Raw genomic sequence first — 25,708 nt, 5'->3', positions numbered from 1 at the left:
ATTTTTGTTTGATGCACACAAATTGAGACAAGTTGTAAATAATACATTTATTAAAACAGCCACTTAAAAAGTGCTTACTCAAAAAGTTAGACCAATGTGAGTGATCCATATACAGTATACAGTAGGCTTTACAGTATAAACAGGCACCACCGCTCACCAGACACTGATACTGAAATATTTTCTGTTGGGCTTGGTCTGGAGCAGCAGATGATTTCACTAGAGTTGTGGCACTTAATCTCTATCAAGAGCACAAATTTAATACCGATCATCACGTATATATAATATATTATTGATTTTTAATAACATATTCAATGTCGCTCCTTTTTATCACAAAGATTTTTAACTATTTCCCTTGAACACAAATCATAATTTGATTTAACTCTGATGCGTCTGTCGCCATTTCCATGGAGAGTATAAAGAAAAAAATTTCATTTTTATCCAAATAGTTGCAGTTGATTAGACACACATTTGCAGAATCAACACACACTTTCATAACCAGCTTATGAAAATAAAATGACAGCAGTAAAAAGATGGCCGTTCTGCACTTTACAGAAATAACTTCTGTGCATTGACAACATGAGAATATGGAGGTGTGTACCAAATGTCATGACATAAAGATATGAATAATGTAGGAAAAAAATATTTTTATACACTGTACAGAGGTACATTAACACACACGTACTGTACATGAAGATGGTCCTCAAAAAAGTTCATACAAACACTTGCAAAATGACCCATTTTCAAGCATAAAGAATCCCAAACATAACCACGAGATTTAATCATTAATTACAGTGCATTAATTAAGAGTTAGTTCAGTTATTCCCCTTTATGTCAAATGCCACATTTCTTTCAAGTTAAAGTGCTTTTAGTAATTTTACTAAACATCATACCCCGATAAACAAGAAAAACATTCATATAAAAGAGCACAATATTTTCAGGTAAAACAACTTGTTAGAAACTATTGTGTACATAAAATATGATACATTCCTTTAGAATCCTTCGTTAAAAAAATAATATGGTTCCAGTATGTTCGCCACCTTTTTGCAGGTATTTTGTTAATAATAGAAAATAAAAAACAGTACCAGGAAATCAGTGATTAACAACCAAAGGAGACACTGCAAAAAACATCTCATCAAGTCAATTTGAATAAAAAATTTCAAGGATAGAGAAATCAACTTTTGCTCTTCACTTTTCTTATTCCTGCTTGGTTCAAAGAGCTTGGTTTTCTTTTTTTGTGGCCTTTTTCTGCTTTATATGACAGTTGTGGTGAAAGGGGAAAACCTGCAGTAAAGGGCTCAGAGCTGGATTTGAATCTGGGCCAACTGCACTCAAAGACTAAGCCTTAAGGATATACGCTCATCTTCTAGAACATTCTTAATATAAGTAGATTTTTTATTGGAATCAGTTATTCCTACAACCCTCAGGCTAAATCATAGACAGTAACGACCTGATGAGATGAAGGATTTTTGCAGTGTTTGCATTAAATGAAGTCCTCTCCAAAAAAGAAAAATGAACACAAGTGCAGAAATGTCTCTGCAGGTGACTTGATGTTGTGCTGTACCTTTGTACATGCTGAGTTTGTTCCACTGAAAGTTGGCTGCAGATATCTTTAGTGTCTTTGTGGTCGGAGGTGTTTATTTTCCTGTCATACGTGTTTGGAGAACAAGTGGGTAAGAGACATTTGAAGGTGAGAATGTGAGCAGCTTGTTTCTTTTCTTCCTGTCTTTACCTGATCTCAGTTTCACATCACTTTTCTTCTGGTAACCACGTCCTGCCTCCCTCACACATTACTAATGCGCACGCTCAGTGGGCTGCTATCTCTGATGCGGCCCCTTTCCCGGCCCCTCTCTTCCCCCCTGTAGTTCTCCTCCAATCGCATCTTCTCGGGGTCCATCCCAGCCTCCTTGCCGCCGTGGGGGCGGGACGCCTGTGATTTCGGGCTCGATGGCAGGGCGTGCTTGAAGAGGGGTGGGCTTTTGGTTTTGGCCACTTTGTCGAAGAAGGCGAAATCAGCCACATATTTCCCCGAGGGAGACAGGGAGACGACGGGGGGGAACTCGTAGCCCCAGAGGATCTCATCTGGAAGGTAGGATGTTCGGACCTGACAGGTGGCGGAGGTCGGCTCCACCGTGGCGCTCATGATCACCAGCAGCTCAAAGTCAGCCAGCTCTGGGTCTGTCCAACCGCCACCTGGAGGGAAGAGGAGGCCTGAGGTTAAACAATAAACAAAAAAAACCCCCACAAAAGCAACTCCCCCCAAAAAATACTGGCTTGAAACTCCATATCAGTTTTTGTTTGATGATGATCTGCAAAGTAAAATCGGAGATAAGGTCAAATATATTTAGTATAAAAATATAGAACTATATCTTATCCACATTCTACCTCTTATATGTATTTTTGGCAAACTTTGTTCACATTTGCAACATTTAAAATTCTTCACTGAGCATGATTGTGTTTTGAAAGTAAAAAAAATTCTAAACCCAATTATGTGTTTTTCTTGTTCCGTTTGGCTTCAACATGTTGAACCAAAAAAATGATCAGGTCATATCCAATCCAATCCAATCCACTGAATTTATATATCACGGTTTTGGCAAACACAAGGTTTCCAAAGTGCTGCACGAAAAGTTAAACACAGTAAATAGATGTAGACAAAAGAACGATCAAAAACAAAAACAAAATAATAACAATAATCAATAAAATTAAATAGACTAAAAATAAATCGAATTAAATAGACTAAAAAAACGACAAAATGAAATGAAATGAAATTAAAATAAACCATAAAGTGCACAGCCTGCACAAAATAAAATATGCATGTATACACATAAAATCAACACTCCACATGAGGTCAAAAGGTCAAAGAAAAGAGATGGGTTTTAAGAAGAGATCTAAAATGAGACGGTGAGGAGGCCTGTCTGATTTGCAGCGGCAATTCGTTCCAAAGTTTTAGAGCTGCAATGTTAAACATATAGGTGAGGTTGTGCTGAAAACAATGATAAAATGGTTGTAAACATTTTTTAAGTGTCTGGTCTCTCTTCTGCTGCTCAATTCTCTGCTATGTTCACCACTGCATCTGCTGTTTGGTGCTGAAGAGACAGAGTACAGGGGGTTTATTAGGGCAGTTATGCTGAAAACAGCTGGCCGCTGCAGCTGGAAACAGGGCTGAGGAGAAAACAGTTGCAGTGCAGAAAACCATAACAAACGAGCTAAAATAAGATGAAACGCTCCAGTGAGATGAGGGGAACTGCAGACCTGGGTGATAATTCTCTGTGGGGCTGTCACTTTACCGAACACATTACAGCTTTTTGATATTATGTAATACTATATACTATTGTCATTATACATAAAGCATTATTAAGTATTAGGTAGCAAATGTGTGAATTATTGTATTATGGAAGTCAAATTCACACATTTAGTTAAAGACATTTGTAACTTTATACTTCTAATTCACTACATTTTAAGGGCAAATATTGTAGTTTTTACTCTACTACAGTTAGCTGACAGCCTTGGGTACTTTTCAGGTTGAGATTTAACATAAAAAAACATGATAATTTAAAGTAAATTAAACCTCATAACAGTATATTAAGTAGTTAAAATGAGCCCGACATTGACAGCAGTACATGCATCAATAATAATAATAATAATCTAATAATATATTTAGAATATATATAACAATCTGAGTGAGGTCATTCTGCATAACAAGTCATTTTACTATTGATTCTTTTTAAGTACATTTTGATGTTGGTACTTTTTGTACTTTTTGACTACAGGACTTTTACTTGTAGTAGGGTAATTTCACAGTGTGGTATTAGTAGTTTTACTTAAGTAAGGGATCTGAATTCTTCTTCGACCACTGCATGTATGTGACGAAGAAAAGATACACACACACACATCCGGAAATTTCCAAAACATAAAAACTCCCCACTTACTGACATACTTGACTGGATCTCACACATGAACACTTTCTTGATATTTGAAATCACGCACAAATTAATAATGTACCTCATGACGGAAACATTCCCACCATAAATTTCTAATGTGACCTAAATGAACACAAATACTTGTCATTCATTGACACACAACCCCAATAAGAGGAAGGACACACTAGAAGTCATATGCACTCAAACAAGCACACACCTGCATCAACAGGCCTCACTCAGAATGCAGACTCTGTCATCTGTCTAAACAGTCCTTACTCTAACCCAGACCCAGTACCGCTCCCACCAGGGCAAAAACACCACGTTTCGCAACCGCTTGTGCTCACTGCGACAAACGTGGTCGAGGGATTCTGTTTATTGGGCGGTCCAAATGCATTAATGCAATAATTTGCATGAATGTAGTGGCCTTCTGAGCGTCATGGCTAAGGGTGCTACTGCTGCAGGGGTTACCATGAAAGGCTGTACAGACATTCACGGTCCCCCTCAGAAGGAACTGTAAAAAAAAAAAAAGATTGAAAGAAACTGCGTAGGTGTAGTCAAGATAATAAATAAGGATAATAAAAAGATAATAAAGTTTTTGATTCTGTCTGAATTGTGCCATGAATTACAATGATCGTCAATTTAACCCTCTGGACTCCGCCATCGAAAAGTATGTTTTATTTAAAAGATCGCCAAAAATATGGATCATAGGTTACGAAAGGTTCCGTTAGAAAGAGTTTGAAAATGATTTATTTAATTATTTAATCATAACTGTTATTCTCCACTTATGGGTTTAATCCAGAAGTGAGTGTAGCCTAAATCTGAAGTACAGGTAATGTAAGCAGGCGGCAACCTCCCGGTCTGAGCAGTGATGCAAACCCAAAGTGCCTTCAGCCTGCATTCCTTCAAAAAGTCCATCAGGGGTCGCGGTTGTAAAAGCACTCCGGTCCTATCTATCTCAATACAAAATGAGACGACATCTCACTTGATTTTTTAACTCAGAAAAAAATTGTTGTGGTAACATTATGGTCTCAAACGCTAGTTTCAAATCTTCTTCAAGACAATATGATTTAACTGTGCAAATAATGTTCCCATTTAGATGAAAATGGATGATGAAGAAGCTTATAATTTTAAGCATGGCTACCTCTGATGGACAGGTCGCTAACACGGCGAGGTGTCAATCATGATAGAAGTGAAGAAAAACAAAGTGTATCCATGGCACTGTGTACATCTAAACAGAAACTTGTTTGTCATGTTTTCTTTACAGAACTTTGTGTGTTTTCAGTTCCTGAAAGTTTATTTGAACATTTTCTTCATTTAAATCCCCATTCAAGTCTTGTTCAGCGTTCAGTTGAACTAAAAAACACTCCAAGGAGTTGGCTGTTCATTTTTTCCATTAAGTACATTTTGTTTTAGCAATAAGAGTTTATTTTTAGATACCAAATATGGTCTATCCCGGTTTCAAAATACAAAGATGGTGACAAACGTAACGCCCAACTCTACGCTTCAAACTTTAAAATAGACTACGTCCATAATTTATATACAGTCTGTGGTGCTGACATTCACTTTGTTATCCTGCAAGCATTTTCTTTGTCATCAACCAAAGAAGAGTTTCATAGTCTCCCACTTCTACAGGAAACAGAAAGTCTTTAAATGAGTCATTGCTGGTGTTTCCCACAGTGTCCTTGTTAAGAGGAATGTGCTGGTATTCTAGTTCAGTGGTTTGGACTTATAGACCATCTTCTTCACAGAGTCCTGCCCTCCTGATTCAGTGAATCATTGTCACACAATGTCAACAAGATTCACACACCGTTGCACTGGAAGCCAGTTCCCTGCTGAATGTCCTTTAAGTGAAGTACATGTTGAGGACACAAAACAAGCTCTGCAGGGAGCTCTACAGCTCTGTTCAAAGAACCATTGAGCACAGAAATGTGCTCAGTAATGAGAATTATCGTGAATGTATGTCCCAGAATGGCTTTTTAACATTAGGGACTGCCATCCAAATATTCCTCAAAAATCTAGATGCAGTGGTGGAATGTAACAAAGTACATTTACTCTAGCATTGTACTAAAGTACAGTTTTGAGGTACTTGTACTTTACCTGAGTATTTACATTTTTGTGTTACTTTATACTTCGACTACACTACATTTTGAGGCAAATATTGTACTTTTTACTCCACCACATTTACCTGACAGCTTTAGTTACTTTTCAGGTTGAGATTTAACATAAATTTCACAAATGCATCAATAAAAATAATCTAATAACGTATTTAGAATATAAAACAATCTGAATGGGGACATTCTGCATAATGATTACTTTTACTTTTGATGTTGATACTTTTGTACTTTTACTGAAATAAGTTGTGAATTCAGGACTTTTACTTGTAGTGGAGTAATAGTAGTGGTATGAGTACTTTTACTTAAGTAAGGGATCTGAATACTTTATCCACCAGTGTCAGGATGTAATTATCATGTGCAGGAATTCAGGTAGGTAGGGACGAAATGGCATAAAAATGTCATATCATGATTACAGTGACCAAAAAAAAATCATGGTTATCAGAATTATTACGTTATTTTTTTAAATGTGCTGAATCAAAAACATACTGATACACAGAATACAATCTTTTTTTATTGAGTTTTATATTGAAATCCACAAGTAAATAAGCAACACTTTTTCTCCTTATGTTAATATGTGAAAACCATCTAACCACCAATATTTCAGACAAATCTACTCAGAAGGCTGAAAAATCGCCAGAGCATTGTCACAGCCTTTTGCCATGTTCTCAGTGATGCAAATCTAGGGGATGCAAAATGAGACCACGCCCCCTACCGAGGCCACGCCCATATGGAGATCACGCCCCATACAGAGACCACGCCCCTACTGAGGCCACGCCCTCTATCGAGGTTGTGCCCCCGACATGCACTGTGCATTCCTCCATCACAGGTTCAGTTCATTTACATGTTGAATGGGACTTTTTTGGAGAGAGAAAGGGTCTCTTTTCATTTTTTCCATTTAACATTTAGAATGGGACTTTTAGGGGGATTCTGGAAGGGGGGGCATTTTACTTAATTTTTCAACGGGTGGCACTGGGGCAGATGAGTAATATTTAACTCAGCATTCATGTTTTTGTTGTTCAATGAAAGAATTGATTGAACAACAAAATAAAATAATTAAAACTTGATAAAGTTCTACTTATAAAAAATCTGTTTAAATGTCCAAAATTTCCCCTCAGTTTAACTTCCCATGGAATGTTTCTGGAAATTGAACAGAAATTTACTGAAAATGTTCCACCTCTTTATGCAAACTAACCTGTGTTGCCGATTGCACCTGCATCAAGGGGACTGTTTCTAACTTTGTTTGATGCTGGATAGTATTTACTGTATAGCAATCAGACATGATTTTAATTATGATCAAATTGAATCACTGTTTATCGTGACAGCGGTAATTGTTGTATCACACAGATGAATGGTTGCCAATAGAGAAAAAGACAACCATTTACAAACTTACCTATAAAGATAATTAATGATACTGAATTAGTTTTGAGTTTTCCCATTTTTTGTTGGTTGGTCTGTTGATGTTTTTTTTTTATTTTATTTTAACATTACCAGGTTATGATTCAAACATGTAAACAAACAAGTCTTTCTATCTACTCATCAAATTCAATTTACAATTTTTAGCTGCAACCAGAAGCTCTATAGCTCACTCATGTTGGTTAATTTGGGGGCCACAGATTTCACCGTAGGTAAAGGTGGAGAAAGTATTCAGATTACTTAATTGAAAGTACTAATACGATCCATCCATCCATCCATTTTCATCTGCTTATCTGGGGCCGGGTCGCAGGGGCAGCAGGCTAAGCAAGGCATTCCAGACGTCCCTCTCCCCAGCCTCAATGTAAAAAGTAACTAAAGCTGTCAAAACCATATTTGCAAATGTAGTGCAGTAGAAGTTACAAAAAATTTAAATACCCAAGTAAAGTAAAAGTACCTCAAAATTGTACACAAGTACGGTACTTGAGTAAATGTAGTTACATTCCACCAGCGTGTGAATGCCTGCACCTCTGTGGTTGCAGCTCTTGAGAACTCATACTTGTTTACCATTACTGAGAAATACATCAGAGACACTGAACCCAGAGAGAGACTTTATCTGTTTTCAGGTGATATGATTGATGTCTTTGGGTGCTGGTGAACTGCTCACTTGCTCACACACTGATTGCAATCTTGTGCCTGACATGAAAGTGGCACAAGAACTGAGGTCTGCACCTTTGCTTCAACAAATGGTTCATACATACATAGATATGTAGGTTAAAGACAGCTTCTTATGGTCCCAGAACAACAAGCTGGGTTTTTTTATGTTGAACTAAGATTCACAACCCAGATGAAGAAGCACTGCAGAGTGGGAAACAAAACCTGACTACTATTACAGTAGGCACTCAGAACAGGTATTACAGTATTATGTCTGCTGTAATATAATCCCTTAAATTTGGCTCCAGTTAAAATTATTACTCAAGGAAAGGTAATGATGACTAAAAGGAAACAGGCAGAAGTTAAAGGGCGGAGCTTTAAGGTACAGCAATGAGGACAACTTGTTATAACATCAACGCGTCAAGTGTGGCTGAATAAAAAAGCCGTCTACAGTAAACGAGAAGTGTAAATACGCTGCGATCAGACTCTGTCAGTACTGATGCTTTGTGGTTTCCAGTGCTGAGAGGTCTGAGCTGCTGTAAGTGGATCTGTGCAGGCTTCGTGTCAGCACCCTGGACTGTACAGCATTGTGCTCTAATGAGGGGTGTCTCTGCCGATCTCTCTCACACACATTCCAGCCAAAGAAACTCTGTCCTCCAGTGCCAAACCAGCCCAACTCTGGACGGTCAGACGCAGCCAAGCACGCAGCACATGACCGTAAATACCAATACACCTACATACACATACATACTGAGCGTACATACAGCTAATCTCAAGGAACATATGAAACTTTTGTTTTTCCAATAAAGACCATTTCATTAAACATATTAGACCCTTTGCCATTAACTGATTACTGTATCTGTCTGTGATTTAAAACTATCAACTCTGCACAGGGCATAGAACCACTGGTGGGAAAAGTGTTCAGATGTCTATCTAAAGTAAAAGTACTAATACCACACTGCAGAATAACTCCACTACAAGAAAAAGCCCTGCATCCAAAACTTACTGAAGTAAAAGTATAAAAGTATCAGCATCAAAATGTACTTAAAGTACCAAAAGTAAAAGTACTTGCAGTATGCAGAATGTCCCCACTCAGATTGTTTTATATATTCTAACATATTATTTTGAAAAATGTATTGATGCATTTATGTAGGCAGGTTTTTAATTTTGTAAAGATAGGGCAACTTTATTTAACTTTAACTTAATATATTTTTATGAGGTTTAATTTAAAAAAAAACTTTTATTTAAAAAATTACTTTAAATTGATCATGTTTTTTATGTTAAATCTCAACCTGAAAAGTAACTAAAGCTGGCAGATAAATGTAGTGGTGTAAAAAGTACAAGATCTGCCTCTAAAATGTAGTGGAGTAGAAGTATAAAGTTACATAAAATGGAAATACTCAAGTAAAGCACAATTACCTCAAAATTGTACTTAAGTACAGTACTTGAGTAAATGTACTAAGTTACATTCCACCACTGCATAAAACACATAATGGTCTTTGAGTCCCATTTCTAAACCCATCAGCTGTCTGAGGGGGGTTTAGATTCTAGGAGCAACAGCCAATATATTACTGGGCCTCCAGTGCGGCCAACAGATGAATGGTTTCTGGATATTCGGACCAAGACTTCCTCTTTTTCTTGAGCCAGTAATTGTTAGAAGTCTGAATAGCAACTTCTTGTCTTGACAAAAAAACCTACATTTCCCTGCTCCTGACATTTTTAAAAAGCAACCATCATCAGACAGAAGCTGATGAATTGCATATTGGCCAGTGCGTTCCACCTCACAGTCCGCTTAAACATGATTGGTCAATACTACCTGAGCTACAAATGGAAACAAGAATGCTTTAAACTCTTGTCCCATTGGCTTAAACTTCTGAAATCATATGGCAATATCTGTTTATTGACCACCTTGACCACCTTGACCACCCTAGTCTTTACTAGAGTTGAACATATTCTCATGATTGGCTCCAATGATATCTTATGAAATATGACCCTTCTATTGGGAAACGGTCGCAAAATCTGTGTTTTAAACATGTGACAGCCAGAGTTTTACACATGGTTAATGTGAAACAGAATTATCTAGTTAGGCCGAGGCAACAAAACAACTTGGTTAAGGTTAGGAAAAAGATCTTAGTTTGGGTTAAAATAACTACTTCTATACTGGGAGCAGTAAGTGATGCAGAACTTAACCTAGAAAATGATTTATTTATATCGGGCAATGTACAGGTTAACTTAAAATAAAAAGCTGTCTTTTGTTTTGCACAGAATAAGAGGAACATCAGTTTCTAGGGTCAAAGTCCTGTCATTGATTGACCCATTACCCGCCACATCTACCCGCCACAAATGGACTTTCTTAGTTTTTATGATACGTCACCTCACTTCTGCCTTTCCTCCCTCCTGCCAATAACAATGAACAGCGAATGAGAACAACCTGCTGAGTTACATTAAACTGAAGTTTACTATTCATGCCTCGTGTGTGAAATGAAACAGTGTAGTTTGGAAATGTGTGTATTGACATGTGTGCCGTGACCTACCTTTTGCTGCCCAGGCCCTGAGGGGGCTGTTGTCATCGATGATGTGGTAGAAAGTCAGGGGGATGATGAGGAAGGGGCTGTCGCTCGACGTGTCCACCTGGAAGGGCACATTGCGCTGGTCCAGCCGCACCGTCTCGCCCTCCTTTGTTAGCGACGTCTGAAGCAACTTCCCCGTCACCTGGGAGCCAAGATGGAGTCAGTAAATGTAGCCAAGAGGTTGCAGAAGGCATCCTGTAACCAAAAGGCCCCAGGTTTAATACCTGCAACGGCCAGTGTCTTCATCAAAGGGGAAGAGGTGTTCTTACTAAGCGGGGTGAGGCAGCTTTCAGTTATTATGCTCCTCACCTGTGGAACAAACTACCTGTTGATCTGAGGTCTGCCCAAACAGTCAGCTCCTTTAAATCAGGACTAAAAACACTATTGTTTACTGAAGCGTACTCTTAACTTTAACACTTATCTGCTCTACTCTACTGCCCTTACTTTTTAACTACACAATGTTTGACTTGTGCTTTTTATTATTTTACCTCTTTTTTTATCCTGCTGTATCTTCCCTGTTTTAATTGATTGTTTTTACTGTTTTCAATTGTGTCTTGCTGTTTTTAATGTGTATGTAAAGCACTTTGAATTACCTTGTGTTGAATTGTGCTATACAAATAAACTTGCCTTGCCTTGCCTTGCCTTCTTGAGCATGGCAGTGACTGAATGTGTCATTAACTACATTTCATACTAGTCTAATTATTCTTGACATTATAACAGCCCTTTGAAAAGCTTATGGTTCTCATAAAAGCTTTTCTTTTAGTTTTGTTAAGTGCATTGGCTTCTGGGCAGTGGTTGAATGTAACAGGGTACATTTACTCAAGTACTGTACTTAAATACAATTTTGAGGTACTTGTAGTTTACTTGAGTATTTCAATTTTTATGTAACTTTATTATTCTACTCCACTACATTTTGAGGCAAGTATTGTACTTTTTACTCCACAACATTTAGAAAAATTTTGAATAATTTAAAGAGATTAGATTTTTAAAATAAAAATACAACTTCATAACAGTATATTAATTAGTTAATATTAGCCCTACTTTGAGAAAATTTAAGGTTAGGGTTAGGGTTACACTGCTTACATAAATGCATCAATAATAATAATAATCCTAGAATATATTTTGAATACTTAAAACAATCTATTTTGCATAATGAGTACTTTTACTTTTGTACTTTAAGTACATTTTGATGATGATATTTTTGTACTTTTACTTCAGTAAGTTTGGAATGCAGGACTTTTTCTTGCAGTGGAGTAATTTTACAGTGTGGTATTTGTACTTTTACTGAGAATTCATTGAGAACAAGTCTTGATGACGTTTCTATCCAATGGAGTGCTATCTTTGCCAGGTTTCTCTTGAAAAAGAGGTTTTATTCCCAAGGGACTTCCTGGTTAAATACACAATTAAAATAATCACATGACTTGTGCAATACAATCAACTAAGTGTGAAGAAGAAGCGTCATTTAAACAAAGACACCAAGGTCATTTCTGACTGATGACGAGACTAAAGAACTTCTGTTAGTAAGGGCCAGCATCAAGGAAAGGCAAGAGACTCAACAACAAATTACGAACTGGCTACGTAAACAAAACACTGCAAGTTTTTGCTTCATGTCCTACCTCCTGCACAATCTAGAACCACCGCTTCACCACCAAACATGACAACATGTCTGACAATCAATTGTTGTGTGCTACATGTGTGAAAGGGCAATGTCCGAACTGATTCTCCGGACATATCTGAAGTTCGTATTAGAAAAATGCTCATGTCGGTAGCATTTAATGCTGCGCTGAGCAGGTGAAATCAGTATTAAAAGCTCAATACACAGAGATACAAGGTAGAGGGGTTGCTTTTGACGAAAGTTTCACGGAAATTAACAGTACCCTAAAGCGACTTGCATACCTGGCATCCTAACAGCAGGCTTTTGCGCATGTTGGCCACTCGGATCATGAGGCAGGGCCGACCCTCGTGATTCGACACAACAGCGTGCTGACTGAACTTCACTGTCTCACCTCTCTTCTTGGGACGAGCGACCTACAAGAGCAGGAAAACACATCACACAAAAGAAAGCGGGTATACAATGATTCCTGGTGCTACACATATATATCCTTCAGTAATCATCTGCAGGGCTTCTGATTGGCCTACTGTAAGACATGTGATACATCAACATGGTGACAACCTGTAAGCGTAACTGATAACTTTGGTTTTGGTGTTTGAGGAACCAGCCACAAACTGCAACAGAATACATCGAGATACGCCTCAGATTAAAGTTTTTATCTGCCTACCTTCGCAAGAAACGTGCCGGTGATGAAGATCTCCATCACCATTGTGATGACTAGCTGAAATATGAGCAGGACAATGGCGGCAGGGCACTCCTCGGTGATGCACCGGAAACCGTAGCCAATCGTGGTCTGAGACTCCAGAGAGAAGAGGAAGGCTCCCGTCAGGGTCTTCACCTCCATTACACATGGAGTATGGTTAGAGGGCGGGTCAAACTCTGGATGGGAAGGGAGGAAGGAACAGAAGATGTTGGGTTTTGGGGGTATAATCAAATTATCAAGGAACTGTTTGTTCCCTCTCTCTCAATGTTCTATCTTTCTCATGCCCTTTCTGCAATGTAAAACTGTATGCATGTGTGTTCTTCATTCACAAACAAGTACTTCACAGGTCTTTTTTTTTACAGAAAGCCAAAGGACATGGAAAAGGACTTTGGATGTACAACTATGTGGAAAAAGCGACAATAAGCAAGATTTTTATATGACCTTTATATCCGTGGGGGGCTGATAAGGTTGCTGATTAATACCAGTAATTCACACCTTACTTTCAGTTGTAAACACTCTTGACTTGATGATGATGCTAGATAAAAAAATACTAAAAAGTCAGGGGATTGCCAAAATATGATTCACCCTGGGGGTGGACATGAGTATTAATCTTTATGGAAATCTTTCCACGAGTTTTCAAGACGTTTTACTTAAAACCATAAATGTCAATTGTAGCATGAGAGTGATCACCACAGTCTGGTAGTGGGATTAAGTCTTTTGGGACCATTAGTACAACAACATTTGTGTGAATTATTTTGTAAATGCTGAGATATATTGAAGAATTCAAAACTTTCCCCTAAATTTCTATCACGTGTCGTGACAATCCAATCGTCCAATTGAATAGTTTTTGTGACATTTCACTAAAAATCAAAAATGTTAACCTGAAGTCAGTAGGCATCATCCTCTGGGGACCATGAATGGTTGTACAAAATTGTCGATGGCAGTGCTGGAACTAAAAGCTAACAAATAAGTGATATTGTTGCTGCTGTGGTGTTCTGTTTGGGGATATATCACCTCCTCAGATGTTTCGTGAGGATCTGGAATCTAATTTTATAAATTGCTCATTGTGAAAACATGACTTTGTGTCAATTTCAGATCATAACTTATGGAAAAGGGACTCCCTGCCTTTCTTTCATTTTCTTTTTCTTTCTTCCCTCCGATTATGCTGCAAAACAGAGCTCAAACATCTTCCCTCCCTCCTCCTTACCCAGTAAATCTCCGTGCACCATTGCCACCAGGTACCAGAGCACTCCAAACACGAACCAGGTCCCAGCAAAGGTGGCAGAGAAGAGGAAGAACTTATAGCGCCATTGCATGTCCAGGAAAGTGGTCCAGAGGTCACGGAGGTACAGCGCCCCTCGCCCGCTTACGTGCTCAATGCGGACATTGCTTCGACCGTCCTTAGAGAGGACGCGCCGCCTCCTTCGCAGAGCATTGGGCCCTCCATTTCCTGTCCCTACTCCACCTGCACCAGCACCTCCAGTCCCCGCTGTGGAGCCCAGCAAGGGTTTGGTGATGTCAGTCTGCGTCTGGGAGTGGCATACTTTCTGTGGGGAGGAGCCTTCGGAGGAGGGGGGCGTGGCTGAGGTCATGGCTGGTTGGAAAGAGACAACAGGAGGTAAGAAGAAGAAGAAAGGTGGGTAAAGGGAGTATACATGAAAAGATAAAGAGAGGTATGATGGTGAGAAAAAAAGGGCAGAGGTTGTATGGGCATCGGGATGAAGTGAACAGCAGGTGAGGCCAAATTAAATGGTGCAGGATGTGTGAAAAAGGATTTAAGAGAGAGCATTTTATAACCACATGAATAGAAAAATGTCAGAGTGGAACATTTGGGAGGAAAGGGAGATGACGAAGAAGAAGTAGAAGGGGATTAGAAGCACATTTTTTAACCGAACAGTGTTGTGGCGATCCATGGTGGTCCTTTTAAGCCCCCTTTCTCCTTTCAATTGAGGCAGCTGGCCTTGTCAAAATAAAAGCCTCCTTTCAGCATGAAGGCACAGCTGCTCTTTCACATTAAAAGCGTGATAGTGCAGGCTCATTCACGTGTTGGCTGCACAAGACGGCCACTGAATTCAGATGGGGAGACACTAGTGACTGTTATTCCAGATGAAAAAGATTATGAAAAGGGTTAGGGTCTTTAAATTTGAATCAAAGATGCTGAGGTCTTCTACCGGACCACCCTCTTCCCTTATGCTGAAAGCAGTTTTCATACATTACCCTTCACTTTTGGGCCTGTTTCTATATACTTGAATAGAGACCTCAATTATGCAGCGTTTGCAGCAGCTTATTTAGAAGTCAGATCCAGCTTTTGAGAGGTTGTCAGCTGTGGAGAACTGTACGATAAGCTGGATTTTGTGTAGTTTTGATATGAGGCCCCTTAACTCCAGTCAGGCCAGTTACAATATCATATTTTGTAAAACAATAGCATATAAGTCCTGCAGCTCTATGGAATCAGCACAACCATGGCTAGAAATGGGAAGAACTAAAAAATGTCATATATCATATTCAGGAAAAAAGAAAGTTGAAATTCTCTTCTTTAAAATGGAATAAAATAGAATTTATTTAAGTGTCCACATGTTTCATAAATAATAGAGAGAGAGAAATGGGTTTTCATGTGCTATACATATTGAACTACATTTTTTACAGCCCCTCCTGTCCGCTCCTCTCTGGTCTGTGTAAACAGATTTTCAGTGAATTTTTTTTGCCATGTGACTGTTCGTCTTAGCAGAATCAATCAAGTGTCGATGAGGAACGCAGAATTTAAATGAGCCATGTAGAATAATTAATTTTGACAGAAATATCACAGTTTTCAGCTGCATTTTGGGTACTTTTTCAAACAGAAAACTTTCGTTAACTATGATCTGTTAAACGGAGGGTTATAAAACACTGACAGGGAACATATTACAGCACAGTGGGTGATTTTTACTTTTCATATGTTAGGTACGTTTGACTGAAAATAATCAGATTTTTACTTACTTACTTAGTGGAGTTTTTTTCACAGTGTTTCTCTGTACTTTTACTTCAGTGAAGGATCTGAATACTTATATTCCCATACAACTAAACCATTACTGAAGCCAAGTGCTTGTTGTCATTTAACAAGTGTTAAGTGAATGTCTGCCAGATGATGGTGGTGTAATGTGACAGAATGGATGAGTATATAAGTGTCAGCAGTGTATTGAGAGAATGAGAAGCCCCTCTCCCCACCCTTGGGTGCCATAGACACTTATTGTCCCTGTATGGGCCGTCTTATGTACACACTTAACAGTTTTACCCTCATCTGGGCTGCAGTTTCTCCACATCCTTCTTTTTCTTGCCTTCTCTCTTGCTCACTGTTCACTAAATGGCCCTTTTGTCTCAAACTGCCTCTGCTTTCCGGAGCGAATACAACAAAACCAAAAACAGAACAACACAAACAAAAGCCTAAGAAACACGACGATCTGATACGCTCTGTCCTTTCCTGTCCTTCCTGACCCTTCTCTCTCCTCTCTCTCCATGCCGGAGCTCACACTGAGTGAATGAATAGAGATCTGTGTTGATGTCTGTGCTCTGAATACTAAGATGTGGAGGGGGAGAGAGCGGGGGGAGGCGGGGTCAAGAGGAGGCCCATGTGATTGGCCGTGTCCATCTCCAACTGAACTCTGAACCCTGCGGAGCTCCTGCCTACACATACAGTAAACACACACTCGTGTATTGGACATATAGACCTTTTGAACAGTTACAGCAGGATACAATACAATTGGTTGTCCAAAGGAATGTTTGGATTGCAAATCCGGAACCTTACACACAACGTGCAGCAGTGAAATGCATTTGTTCCATCACTATTTCTTTTGCTATTATTCTATATTTCTTTTTCATTGTGAACAAATCCAATGAGAAGACTAAAAACTACAACACATTAGACAATCTCTTAGTACTTAGTTCCAGCTTCCCTAGTCTGACTATGGCACTCAGTCCAGAGCCCATTTGATCTTTATCCTCTTGATTGATATATACGCCGTGACTGAAAAACATGCATTATCATAATGAATTTGAACTTTCCAATTGTCCTTAAACGGATCATAGATTAAGAAAGTTACCCTTAGAAAAAGTAACCAAAACAAAGCTTAAAATTGTGATTCGACATGCCTCATTTTAAATGTCGCCACAAATAAACAGTTTGGAGAAACCAGATACTTTTAAAAACATTCAATTCTGTGCTCCCAAGTGTAACTGGGAAGCCATGATTGATTCTGCTGAGACAAACGGTCACATGACAAATATTCACTGAAACTTTTTTCTTTTTCTATGCTTTATGTCATAATAATGTGTCGTTCTGCAAAAATACATCTCTGAGTTGTTCCCTCATCTAGCCATGATTGTGCTGATTCCATAGAGCTGCAGGACTTATATATTGCAGTGAAATACGAGGCCACAGTGAGAAAAATGTAAAAAGAGCAAAAAACGCCCTGAAATTGCTTGTTGAGGTTCAAAGGGTTAAACATAAATCTACTCTACCTTCCAGCAGGTTCAGCTGGCTGTTATCTGTTTGTTATAGTGGCTGTAGTAATGACAACAAAACGTGATGAAAGTGATGTTACGGAGTTTGAAAGCGAAGGGGTAAAGAAGCCTATAGAGGACGAAAAGCTGTTAGGGTGGTGGGTGGGTCAAACAAATCCAGGACTTTCGCAGAGGAAACCATTGTGGTGCCTCGTGTGAAATCAAAAGTAAACAATGTAATTTGAAGTAACATCACTTAACTTTAGTGGGTCACCTTTTTAACCAATGTAACTATGTAATTTCCGGTATTTACGTCGGTATTATTATTCACTCCTACAATGACTTTTTTGCCCTAGAAAAGTACTTTTTCTAACTTGAACCGAACAAAAGTGTGTCTTTTTTCTGTGACTAAGCCTGACGAAAGTTAAATGAATTCAAAAAGTTCATCGAATGGGTTTGATCATAACCTTCTGTAGTATGATAATGTGCAGATTGGGCGGTTTATGAAAGGTTTTCCAAACAGCTGGAAAAAACACATTGTCACTCCAACGCGTCATATACAAACACTTGATCAGGATTCCTTGACGTCACTTTTAAATGCACAGGGTACAACTTTAGCATCCATTTTCGATTTGCATGGCTAGTCCGATAGAGGTCAATATGTAGTTAATGATGTGAATTCACACAAAACTACTAGGTTGTTGCATCAAAAACTACTTGGTTATGGTCAGGAAGAGATTGAAATTTGGGTTTAAAAATTGTATGTTTGTGATGGTTTTTGCATGAGCCTTCTGGTTGAAAGTTTTTGGGGTTTTTTGGACCCATAAATACAAACAACCCACCTCTCTCATGCTCTCAGTTCTGCAACACCTGACTTCCTCAGGCAGTCCTGCACGTCCAAAAATACAACTGAAAGTGACGCCAAGGACTCCAGATCAGTGACTTTGTAGTGTGAACAGATTCCTGGAAACAAGTTCGATCAGAGCGTTAAGAATGAACCAATACACTAAATTTTCTGGCCATAAAACCAAAATGATAAGTTGAAAATGCTCAACACTTTAGAGTGTAATGATTGAACTAATTTTCTGTGAATATATTGTCACAAGCCCTTCTCACATTACACATTTGATCTATTGTTTATATAAAAATATTGATCAATACAGCTTTAAAGAACAGGTCAAGTCAAGTACTTTCATTTTAAAGGTATTTCTAAAACAACTGTACACTCAGGCACTCAAACAAGTATACTTGATGGGATTATTTTTCAGCCGTACATTATCAGATTATTTGGTGTGGTGTTCATATATGTGTTGAACACTTAGGCTGATAATATTTTGTATTTCAATTCATTGTTGTTTCGGTGTTGATTGGTCGTGGTTATCTGATAATAAAAAATACAGGTTATCACCACTCTTATCCTTTGACAGTGTCCTCAGTCACTAGTCTTCTAAAATATTTAAAAATATACAAGTTATGTCATTATCAGTAGAGCCAAAACCAATATTTGGAAGTGTATCAGTCTCGCTGACAGTATTGATGGATTCCCCCTCCTGTAAAATGACTATTTCCACACTCAAGGTTAGGATCTCTTCCTCTCTGTCCGGCTCTCCATCTCTCTCCTTCCCTCTGTCCTGTGTGCACAAGAATCCTTTGTTTTCAATGAGATGAAAGGGACAAAAGCCACCATTGAAAAATACGACTGGGTGAGCGAGTGAGTGAAAGAGAGAACAAGTTAGACGGGGAGAGGAGAGCGGTACGGAGGGTTAAAGTGTGTGTGTGTGTGTGTGTGTGTGTGTGTGTGTGTGTGACGGTGTTTGATCGTGTGTGAGTATGCAGTGCTTGACATTGTGAGGGGGCAGAGATGGGGGAAGAAGGGAGAGAATAATTGGTTTTGAGGGGAGGATTGAGAGAGAATTGAGCATCGGGTGACAAAGGGAGTGAAAGAGGAAGAAGGAGGGAAATGGACGGCGAAGGAGAGAGAGGAAGGGGTATGTGGAGCGATGGTGGAGGAAACAGATCGGTGACAAAAGACGGTCATTAGTATTCCAGAGGAGGGAGTAATCCCTTCCACTCAGTGCCCCTGTCCAGTGTCCACAGCCATAAAGCACCATAGCAGCCAGTACACTGCACTGAAAAGGCTCAATACAACACAAGTTGAATGGCTGTGACCACTGTCCACACCACCGCCGCCTCTGCACCGGACTGAAAGGACTGTCTAAACATCAACACAGGCCGTGCCAAGAGGGCATACACTCAGCCAACACAAGATGATAAAACCACAAACTCACTGGAGCCAAACTAAGCACCGCACATCACCACCTGTTGTGTCAGTGTGTCTTTATGTATCCAGTGAATGATTTCAGACAGTCTCATTAAGAGAGAGCCTCTTATTTAGCAGTGGCCTTTTAAAAAAAAAAAAAATTGTCCCGTTTCCTGTTTTGTCTCTTCATACTGTAACCCACTGCAAGTCGGAAGTTGTATACCAACCAACATGATCTCACAGAAATCCGCGGAATCGCTCAAATTTCCGTGAAACTGACACGGTTTTCGCTACAATGCAAGTTAATGACAGTCATATTTTTCTGGCGAGATCTTCACCACAAAGTGATTATGTACATTCACTGAGTGAAGATTTAGAAAATAAAACATATATTTCTCGCTAGAAATGTGATCAAAATCCATTTTTATGCAGAAACTAAGTCAAAATATTGATTTTTCACTAAAAATGAGAGAACTGTCCGCCATGTTTTTTGTTCTGACTGCTGGGACCTTGAAAGTCACGTGACTTGGAACAAACCAATAGCCACGGGATATGACTGTCATTAACTTGCATTGTAGCGAAATCCGTGTCAGTTTCACGGAAATTTGAGCGAATCCGTGGCTATTCCACGGATTTTGAGTTAAGCGAAATCCATGGCTATTTCATGGATTTCTGTGAGACCAGGTTGATACCAACAGCTTAAGAAAGCATTACTTCCAGGTTTAAGAACTCATACTGTGGCACCATATTGCAGCACTACATTAGCTTGATGTTTCTGGTAATATCACTGATGTCAACATGATGAAGTAATTAACATCATTTGCAGGTACCCCAACAATCACAAAACCAGTACATATTGGCTTTGCTGGTCCGGAAGATAATTTATTCATTCATTTTCCTTCACCGATAATCTGAACTCGGGTCGTGGGGGGGCTGGAGCTGGTCCCAGCTGACATAGAGCGAGGGGCATGGTTCACCCTGGACAGGTTGCCAGACCATCACAGGGCAGACACATAGACAGACAACCATTCACACTCTCATTCACTCCTATGGGCAATTTAGAGTCACCAATTAAACATAAGCTGCATGTGTTTGGACTGTGGGAGGAAACCAGAAAGAACCCATGCTGACAGGGGGAGAACATGCAAACTCCACACAGAAGAGTTGCTAGCCGGATTCAAACCTGCGACCCTCTTGCAGTCTAAGATGATTCATAAAGTTACAAATTTATATTGATCACAAGAAGCAAATTACGAAGTCTGTGCTTTTTTTCATTGCCATTAAAACTGTACAATATTCCTGCCTGATGTAAACCATGCATCTTCAAAACATCCCCTTTCATAACCTAAAAGAAGATAAGAAAAATGGCCCTTCATTGAGCTTTTTAAATTGTTTTTATATTGAACTTTTTAAATTGTTTATTTAGTGTGACAGGTGGAATAATTTTCACAACCCAAAAATTAACTCTTTCTTTCTTCATTTTATCTAAAAAAGAGTCACAGTTTACACCGGACAGCCTTTGATTTCAAATTTACAAGACTGACCTGACCAACTCCCAACATACATTTTTTATTCAATTCTGGTCCTCAATACAGTGACGATGGTATGGATTTAGTATAGTATAGATTCTATCTGGATAAGTAGTATCATTGTTTCTGTAGTATATTTGATGTAATGTTTTGATTAATTAGACTCAGGACTTTTACACCAGGACCCTTTGGAAGCCCCCTAGAGAGGACCTCCTTGATAAAATTACCTGAAAACCCATGTGGCTAATATTGTAAATGCAAAATTCACTTTTCTTTCAAAGATCACCAAAAATACAGCCCAAAATATAGAATAAAACTGTAAAAACAGGCATTACTGTAAAAATTGTAACCATAAAACATTAATGGATCACAGGTTGTGAAAGTTTTCATTATAATAAGTAACCAAAATGAAGCTTAAATTTGTGATATTTCTGTCAGAATCACTTTATCCTATATTCCTCATTTAAAAAGGTCAACAAAAATGAAACTAGATCCTGTTAAAAACATTAAATTCTGCTCTTCAGCGACACTGTAAAGCCATGATTGACTCTGGCGAGTTGAACGGTCACGTGACAAATATTCACTGAAAATCTGTTTACACAGAGCTGAGAGGAGCGGACAGGAGAGGTTCTAAGTAAAGACTCTAGAAATGCAAATAGTTCAATATGTATAGCATGAGGAGACCCAACTATTTTTCTCCAATATTCCTGACACATCCATGTCTGAAGTTAGATGTAATCACAGCTTTTCCAACACTCACACACTTTTCAGACTGTCAGCAACCATAACATGAGAGTTGAATCGCAAAAAATTCTGAAAAAGGACTTAAAAAGTTCAAATTCTCAAACTTCTGCCCTCTGCACATTTGACCTTGCGGCTGAAAATATTGTCAGATTTTCTTGAAGCAGACTGACACCTTAACCTCCCTCTATATTGCAACTCACACTTAGCAGAAACATGTAATCAAAGTCACAATTAATTTCCCCCGGAATATAACAGCTAATGGATTAGATGTACTTAATATACGTAATGCTCCACCACTGCATCTTTAACTTCCATCTACACTTAGTATTTGTAGTTTGTCCACATCATGCTTCCATCCATGTCAACATTAATTACCTTCTTGTACAATTTAACAGCAGGAAGTAAACGTGAACAGTTGCCCCAGTGATCAGACTCAATATGTGTCAATGTGTCTGTCCAAAGCTCCATCTAAATCTAAACCACTCGCCTCCACTTCCTCGGCCCAGAATTAGTAGCTGAAGAGTTACGACATTGACCCAAATTAAACAATGCGGAGCAGCTGTTGGACACCAGGCTGTAATTTAGGACTGACTTCTTCATGAAGAGTCAGTACGAGCCAACAGTCTGCCTCTCTGCTGTAAATATGTGTACTGTTGTCGCGCTGATGAGGATTCCTCAATGAGCAGCCACCATCACGCTTGGCCCTCTATTACTTTCTGCTACTATCTGTACTGTACTGCAACTTCTATTGCTCTGCAGCAGAAGCCCAAATGTTTTTCCTCCGTTTTGCATCTAAATATGAATAGTGAGTATCCATGTAAGACAGGTTTTGGGATTGGTATTGTTTGGATTTCTTGAAGTACTTAGTCCATAATTCATAGTTGCTGTTTAGCGTAATTAAAGTGTTCGCTATATTAAGAATATTTTCTCTTCCATACCTTGCCATTGGAAAATCCTTTCCATCAAACTGAAGCTTTTATATCCGTCTTTGATCTCATCAAACACCACCAGACTCCTTTGACAAAAACAATCATTTTACTTTGCAGAACACAGGAGCTGTTGGCCCACCACAGCCTCGATCTGTTTGGTTATTTGTTATTGTGTCACTTTGGTATTTTAAAGGGTTAGTTTGGAGTCACTAAAGTCACACAACAACACAAACTAACTGTCCCATTTAGGCAGTGATAGCTCAACAACCCCCACGTTCTGCAAAGGTAAAAGTACTGTTTTTGTCAATGGAGTCTGGTGGTTTTTAAGATTCTAATACAACGGCTCCAGTTCCCCATTGGAAAGGGCTGTCGGACAGCAAAGTAAATCATTGCAAGAGAAAATATTCTAAATACAGCATATAATTAAACTGATTGGGGCCTTTTTTTTGGCTCATCTACGCAAACCTAAAATGTGTTTTGGTGCTTGCATTGCTTAGCTTTAATGCTGATAGTACTGTCTGCTTCTCCTTCTACTGTAATATGCTGACTATGGATACCTCATACAACCCCACACAAAACATCTCAACTGTCCTTTTAAGTTTCATGTACCGGCAAAACATTGCTACACAAAGTTAATTTGTTAAATATTACATGATTTTATGGCCTTTTTGCTACTAATGTATTGCATTAGACCCAGATAATTCTGTCTCGCAGTCAGATGAGGTTCCGATTTGATAGTGGAACCTCCTTTATTGTTCCTACTAATATCCCTCCGCGCTGTAAACACAACACAGTGGATGCAGCAAGACTGAGCACCTGTTTGAATGTTAAGCTTTAAGTTTTAAGGATGTGCAGCTGATTATTCTCCACATTACAACACTTTTTAGGAAAACAATATCATAACACTCAAGAAAAATATTACAGCCAAAAACAAATGTATTCTGGCATGTTAAAGGAATGTGACAATGCAGATTATGAGAAAATAACAACTCAATGAAACAAGAGATAAGTACTGTAGTGCTTAGAGGAGTATTGTGGGGATTCTACACATTATTTCCATAAAAAGTAACAAAATACAACATTTTAAGTCAGATTTTCCAAATGTCTGTGTCTCTTACCTTTCTGTTGACTTGTAACGAAGTTCACTTGGACCGCAACTTTTGAAACTTGAAGATTCAGTTGATTTCACTGTGTAGCAGACATGTGAAATAAGACAGCACACAGTTCTTGGAGGGGAAAAAACGATTGAGAAGAAGACGAGAAAGTTCAGGTTTTTGAACGGCGCGCACTTGTTGACAGCTCGAGCATGTTTTACATCACCTCTCACTTTGACATCACATTGTTTGTTTTCTTCTGCGGTCCCTCTGCGTTGTTGTCATGCTATATTTGGAAGAAGAAAAAAAATAAACGGAAAAACTTGCAGAAAAATACATGTAATCACACGAGAGGCCAGCGGTCAGTCGTCAGTGTCTCCCAGCACACTGGTACTGGCAGTACCGGTTCTGGCTCTCTGTTACTGGGTCATTATGTAATCAGATGAGCACAGTTTCCTGCATGTGAAGCAGAGAAGGAGCCCTGTGTGTCCGGACAGAGAGAAGTTAAAGAAGCTTGTGCTGTCCACTCCTCCAGGACCCCCCTGCACGCCTCTCTATATAAACCCAAAAGTATTCAGACAGCCGCTGTTTCACGACATTTTTAATTCATTAATTCAACTCTCCTCCCAGCTTCTCCTCCTACCCTCCCTCTCCGTGTCTCTCCCCGACTGTACTCTATAAATGGGCCTCTTTGTTGCGAGGCCTCCTCCGCTGTTTCAGCCTTTGTCAACTTTCTCATGTAAATGTTTGATGGTTATAAGATACAAGCCTGGAAGTTGTTGCAATGAAACTGAGGTATTTACAAATCAAAGACAGGAGAAAAAAAGACAGGGCTCCTTTCTTGTGCACTTGGCTACTTGCAGTTTTGCGTTGGCCAGTCAGCGTGCAGTGAATGGATAATGTCGGTGCATCTCTGTGAGGCTGTGCCATGTCCGACTGCAAGGAGGGGGACTCGCTGGTTGTATAGGCGAGGACACATGGTCCTGCTGTGAATGGACAGCATGGGATGACCAGGACGAATTAATTCACCAAAGTAACACTGAAACAACGGCCCTGTGGTGGAATCTGTTGGAACTTTCATCTTTGATAGAAAGAAAACAGTTGGTAGAAAATTACTTTCAGTACCGTACATAGGCCGTCAGTTTTCCCATTTTATATTACAAAGTTGTACTTCTACTGCTACATTTCAGAACTGCATTTGTTCTACAGCTTTAGTAACTTTGCAGATAGAAAAAAAGGATATGCAAAGAATTGATACACAAGTAAAGAATGATGCATTTTTCGATATATGCTGTTATTTCATATCTAATTGCGGAGAACATCAAGCCTCTCTTATCGTGACATTAACCCTCAGGAGATGCAGATCGAGCCAACGTGGTCAAATCACATGACTTATTCAAACAAAGCAGCGTGGAGCCCTGCCGTCAACTTCCCTCTAAAATTCTGGCTTAAAACTACACACCAGTTTTTGTTTCATGATGATAGCCCAAGTAAACCGAAGATAAGTTCAAATATATTTAGGATAAAAATACAGAAGTAGATGTTATCCTCATTTTACCGCAACCTGTGTTCACATTTGCAACATATAAAATTCTTCCAAAACATAATTTTCAAGATCCAAAGTTATATATTTTTTTTGGTGTTTTTTGGTTCAAAATGTTGATCCAGTAAGTCAAAGAGAAAAAATATTTTTCAG

General features: G+C 39.0%; 1 protein-coding gene across 1 annotated transcript; it reads right to left on the bottom strand.

Moving 5' to 3' along the window:
* Positions 1–32: 32 nt before the first annotated feature.
* kcnj10a (potassium inwardly rectifying channel subfamily J member 10a) lies at positions 33–24,596 on the bottom strand. The gene is made up of 6 exons (XM_059355016.1): positions 24,037–24,596; positions 14,188–14,574; positions 12,945–13,156; positions 12,562–12,693; positions 10,630–10,807; positions 33–2,190 (listed from the first exon to the last, which is right to left on the bottom strand). Exons 2-6 carry the CDS (start codon positions 14,570–14,572, stop codon positions 1,781–1,783), a joined length of 1,317 nt encoding a protein of 438 aa, XP_059210999.1. The 5' UTR covers positions 14,573–14,574; positions 24,037–24,596; the 3' UTR covers positions 33–1,780.
* Positions 24,597–25,708: the final 1,112 nt, after the last annotated feature.

The sequence above is a fragment of the Centropristis striata genome, chromosome 17 (assembly GCF_030273125.1).
Source record: "Centropristis striata isolate RG_2023a ecotype Rhode Island chromosome 17, C.striata_1.0, whole genome shotgun sequence".
NCBI lineage: Eukaryota > Metazoa > Chordata > Actinopteri > Perciformes > Serranidae > Centropristis > Centropristis striata.
This window is presented reverse-complemented; position numbering and strand designations above follow the sequence as displayed.

Excerpts from the sequence above, each read along its gene's own strand:
- kcnj10a (XM_059355016.1), bottom strand. The coding sequence starts at position 14,572 with ATGACCTCAGCCACGCCCCCCTCCTCCGAAGGCTCCTCCCCACAGAAA. Across the intron at positions 10,808-12,561 it reads GCCTGCTGTTAGGATGCCAG|GTGACGGGGAAGTTGCTTCA; the intron begins GTATGCAAGTCG and ends CTTGGCTCCCAG. Across the intron at positions 2,191-10,629 it reads CAGGGCCTGGGCAGCAAAAG|GTGGCGGTTGGACAGACCCA; the intron begins GTAGGTCACGGC and ends TCTTCCCTCCAG.